The sequence below is a fragment of the Myotis brandtii genome, unplaced genomic scaffold, assembly GCF_000412655.1.
Source record: "Myotis brandtii unplaced genomic scaffold, ASM41265v1 scaffold1289, whole genome shotgun sequence".
In the NCBI taxonomy this organism is placed as follows: domain Eukaryota; kingdom Metazoa; phylum Chordata; class Mammalia; order Chiroptera; family Vespertilionidae; genus Myotis; species Myotis brandtii.
This window is the reverse complement of record NW_005354543.1, coordinates 131,450-136,424: the sequence shown is the minus strand read 5'-3', so window position 1 is coordinate 136,424 and position 4,975 is coordinate 131,450. Positions and strand designations below refer to the sequence as shown.

The 4,975-nt window shown below is 38.8% G+C and overlaps 1 protein-coding gene across 1 annotated transcript in view; it reads right to left on the bottom strand.

Annotated features, from left to right (window-relative positions):
• Positions 1-4,975, bottom strand: part of LOC102248581 (zinc finger protein 420) — a 102,153-nt gene that overhangs the window by 29,207 nt on the left and 67,971 nt on the right. The window contains 1 exon segment of the mRNA XM_014534320.1: positions 1,236-1,309. Coding sequence (XP_014389806.1) covers positions 1,236-1,309 — 74 coding nt within the window.

The following is a 4,975-nucleotide window of genomic DNA, read 5'->3' as shown; positions in this document are numbered from 1 at the left end:
GCCCGGGGAAAGGTCAATGGGGGAAAAAAAAGGAGACATATATACTACTATTTCTAAAACTTTAAACAAGAAAATAAAATTTAGGGAGGGAGGAGGAGGTCTGTCAGTTGCCTGGGAGAAGGGGGAGGAGCTCTGGCGTGGAGGGGCCAATAGTGGGGGTGGCTGCGTGGGTCGCCATGGGGACAGGGCTATTCCTGAGGAGGCTGTGATGAGTTGACAGGTGTGTGACAGTGGGAGCTGCTCTCGGCACAAGCATATAGGGCAAAGGCAAGAGTAACAGCAGCGCCATCCCGTCCCACAGCCAGGCCCGGGAGAATTCTAACTAATGCATTGAAGATTGACTATTTTATATTGTCTAACTGCTTCAGAAAGAACTGAAGGAGGTGACAGTATGAAATGAGAACCGAACTATAATTTGAAATCAGTAACTCCATTATTAATATTTTTATATAATGGGGTACAAGAAATGTTTCATTGAAAAAAAATGCTGCTCCTTTCAATAAAACTTTAAAATAAAAAAAGAAAAGAAAATTTAAAAATAAATGAATAAATGTTATCATAGTAAAAATAAATAAATAAATAAAATAAAATCTCTAGCTGGATTGGCTCAGTGGATAGAGCATTTACCTGAGGACTGAAGGGTCCCAGGTTCAATTCCAATCAAGGGCACATGCTCAGGTTGCAGGTTTAATCCTTGGGGGGGCAAGCAGGAGGCAGCCAATCAATGATTCTCTCTTATCATTGATGTTTCTCTCTCTCTCCCTCTATGAATTTAATAAAAATATATTTAAAAGTAATAATAATAAGATTTCCAAACTGAGTACATTTAAATTTTAGAGGCACATTATAAATCTCTACATTTTAGAAATGATTGTATGAAAATATAATCCCACCCTACATTTTAAACAATTCAAAGGACTATTTACACTACAGACTATGTGAATTCCTAGTTTTTCCAGATTTCCTTTCCAAGAATGCATAACAGTAAAAAGTTGTTTTCAACCTTCATGTGCAGAAACACACTGATCTGCCAATGTAACTAACTTTAATACTGAAGGTTTCCCAAATGCATACTACACTTAACCTCTACTCTATAGGTAATCTCAATTTTATTATGAAAACAGTTACACATTAGTTTTGTTTATATCAATTCTCTCTCTTCTCATCACACTGTTCTGAAATTCCAAAGTTTTCATTAAGTATACATTATCAAAGTGACAACTTTTATATCTTACCAGTATTTTTTCAGAGAATAAATCTTGTATTCCGGACTTTGGCATAAAGGCCTGGTCATCTTCAGATGACATAACTGAAAGAAAACAAATTTTCAGTTTTGACAACCAGGTGAGTGCACTTTGAAGTTACCACCAATATAGGCCAAGTGACATTTTTGAGTACTCCAAGAGCCATTGAAGGATTCAATGAAAGTTCAAGATAAGTACAATGAGGAAAATTCACATCAAGGAGGGACAGAGTTGCTTACATTTGCCAATGATACCTGCTCAAACCCCCTGGCACACAATGGCAACATTATAAAAACACTCCCAACTCCCAGTTTTTTCACTGGAGAGAGATGAGGGAAGTACATGTTCAATGGTCTACCTGTTTTGAAGCATCTTGAACAACAAGTGTCTGTTGTGCATGACAGAGTGTGAACAGAATGGCAATACACAGTAAGTGACCTGTAGAGGCTGCTACAAAGAAACAATGAGAAAGTGTTCGAGCACCACAAAGACTGAGGTACTGAAGATGTATATTAACTCTGAAAAGATATCATGTGTCTGAGAAGAAAACAGAGAACATTTCCAACTGGGAAATTAAAGACAACTGAACCAAGAACAGAGAACATTTCCAACTGGGAAATTAAACAGACAACTGAACCAACAATAGAGATACAGTGGGGCCTTGACTTACGAGTTGAATTCGTTCCTCGTCGGAGCTCGTAACTCAAATTACTCGTATGTCAAATCATTAAAGTGAACGAGTGAGACACGTGATGCTGGGCTGATGTTGTGGCGTTCACTATGACGTTCGCTGCGCCAACTAGCGGTGGGGTATCTGAAGCTGGCTCATAACCTGAATTTTAGCTCGCAACTCAAAGCAAAAAATCGGCCGAGAGACGGCTCCTATCTCAAAAAACTCGTTAGTCGGGACACTCGTTAGTAAAGGCCCCACTGTACTGAAAAGAGTGTTGACCAAAAGTAGAATTTGTCCCATAGATGGTTATTATTTGTTTCTTCTTATAAAAAGCATGTTCAAAAGCCTGCTACTTTACAATTCAGGAATCTCAACAAAAGATATCAAGTCATGAAAAAAAAAGTGTACCGTCAGGAAAACAAAACAAATATATTCAAACTGGCACTACATTAATGGAAATATATTAATTACCTCAAAAAGAATGGGAAATAAATATCTTAATGCTGGAAAGAAGGAAAAAAAAGACAACTATTTAATATCACCAAAATATTATATCATCAAAATAAAAATACAATGAGAAAATATTTTACAAACATCACACCGAAAGGAGAAATTGAAATTCATAATACCCAAATTAAAAAATACAGTAGATGCCCTAACCGGTTTGGCTCAGTGGATAGAGCGTCGGCCTGCTGACTGAAGGGTCCCAGGTTCGATTCCGGTCAAGGGCATGTACCTGGGTTGTGGGCACATTACTAGCAGGGAGTGTGCAGGAGGCAGCTGATCGATGTTTCTCTTTCATTGATGTTTCTAACTCTCTATCCCTCTCCCTTCCTCTCTGTAAAAAATCAATAAAATATATTAAAAAAAATAAAAATAAATACAGTAGAATCATAAATGAAAGACGTGATCAACTCAAAACATCAACGAATTTGCCTGCTAGTGGTGGCTCAGTGGTAGAGCTTCAACCTATGAATTAGGAAATCACAGTTTGGCTCCACATCAGGGCACAGGCCTGGGTTAAAGGCTTAATCCCCAAATGTACAGGAGGCAGCTCATCGATGATTCTCTCTCTTCACTGATGTTTCTATTTCTCTCTCCCTCTCCTTTCCTCTTTGAAATCAATACAGATACATTTAAAATTAGTAATGAAATAATCAAAACATTTGTACATAAAGCATTAAAATTTTGATTCAGAGAAGTCTACAAATATGTGGAAATGTGAAGAGAATTTAAGGAACTCCTAAGACACTAACAAATCGACCATCAAGGCAACCCCATAGAGACAGAACAGTGAAAAGGAGTAGGTAGCTTATATAAAGTGACATACAAATGCAAGTAGCTCACTGACTTCTAAGTAGGATAAATATAAACATGAGAACAGAAAAAAAACAATGAAAATATCATGAGTCCCAGAATATTTTCTCAAAACATATAAAAAAAATAATTCCTGCCGAAACCGGTTTGGCTCAGTGAATAGAGCGTCGGCCTGCGGACTGAAAAAAAACAATGAAAATATCATGAGTCCCAGAATATTTTCTCAAAACATATAAAAAAATAATTCCTTATGGAAAAGACACCTCCTCTAAGTTATTAAGGGGTTTTCTAAGCAGAAAACTATTGGGGGGGAAAGGGCACGAATAAAACAAGGAACTGATGAATGAACAAAAACCACCCAAAAAGAATGTTGACAGAATAGATGATAAACAACAGCGAGGAAAAAACTTTTCCATCTCCAAAACTTTTTTATTATTAGACTGGCCCTATAAAAAATCCGTAACAAATATATTTCTGGGGGTAATTTAAAAATTCTAGACAACACTAACATATGAACAAATAAAGATGCCTTGTATGTGGAAAAATATACAGAAATGTAAAAATTTGTGGTGTTCTATTAAAGAAACACATATCAATTTGATTTCTCTTGTGTAACTTTAGAAAATAAAAGGAATTGTCTGACCTGAGTGGCTCAGTAGTTAAGCGTCTATCTGTGAATCAGGAGGTCACAGTTTGATCCCCGGTCAGGGCACATGCCTGTGTTTCGGGCTCATTCCCCAGTGTGGGGTGTGCAGGAGGTGGCCAATCAATGATTCTCTCTCATCATGGATATTTCTTTCTCTTTTCCCATCTCATTCTTCTCGAAATTAATATAAAAAAATGTATTTATAAAAAATAAATAAAATCTTAAATCTCTTCTATAAGACAAACAACATCAAAGATAATGTGAAATCAACTTACGTGGGTACATGGGTAGAAATGTCAATCAGCAGAGATTTGTATGCAATTGACATTATGAGTTTAAGATACATTGTTATAACCTTAAGATATTTTAAGTAATTCTCATGCTTTCAACAAAAAATAGAAAATAAACAAAATCTCTGCTAATAAGTGACAGAATTCTGTATTGCAAATCAGATTCCACATTTCTAAAAATATATACACACTAGTGGCCCAGTGCACGAAATCCATGCACTTGGAGGGGGGAGTTCCCTCAGTCCAGCCTGCACCCTCTCCAATCGTGGACCCCTTGGGGGATGTCTGATCCCTAAACAGCAGTCGGACATCCTTCTCGTAATCTGGGATCACTGGCTCCTAACCGCTCACCTGCCTGCCTGCATGATCACCCCTAACTACCTCTGCCTGCCTGCCTGCCTAATCGCCCCTAACTGCCCTCCCCAGCCGGCCTGATCTTGCCCCCACCTGCCCTCACCTGCCAGCCTGATCTTGCCCCCAACTACCCTCCCCTGCTGGCCTGATCACCCCTAACTGCCTCTGCCTTGACCTCCACCACCAGGGCTTTGTCCAGAAGGAAGTCAGACGTCCAGAAGATGGACAGTCAACCCGGGCTAATTAGCATATTACCCTTTTATTAGAATAGATATCTATAGCCCTGGCTGGTTTGGCTCAGTGGATAGAGTGTCGGCCTGAAGACGGAAGGGTCCTGGGTTCGATTGCAGTCAAGGACACATGCCTGGGTTGTGGGCTCGATCCCCAGTGGGGGGCGTGTAGGAGGTAACCAACCAATGATTCTCTCTCATCATTGATGTTTCTCTCTCTC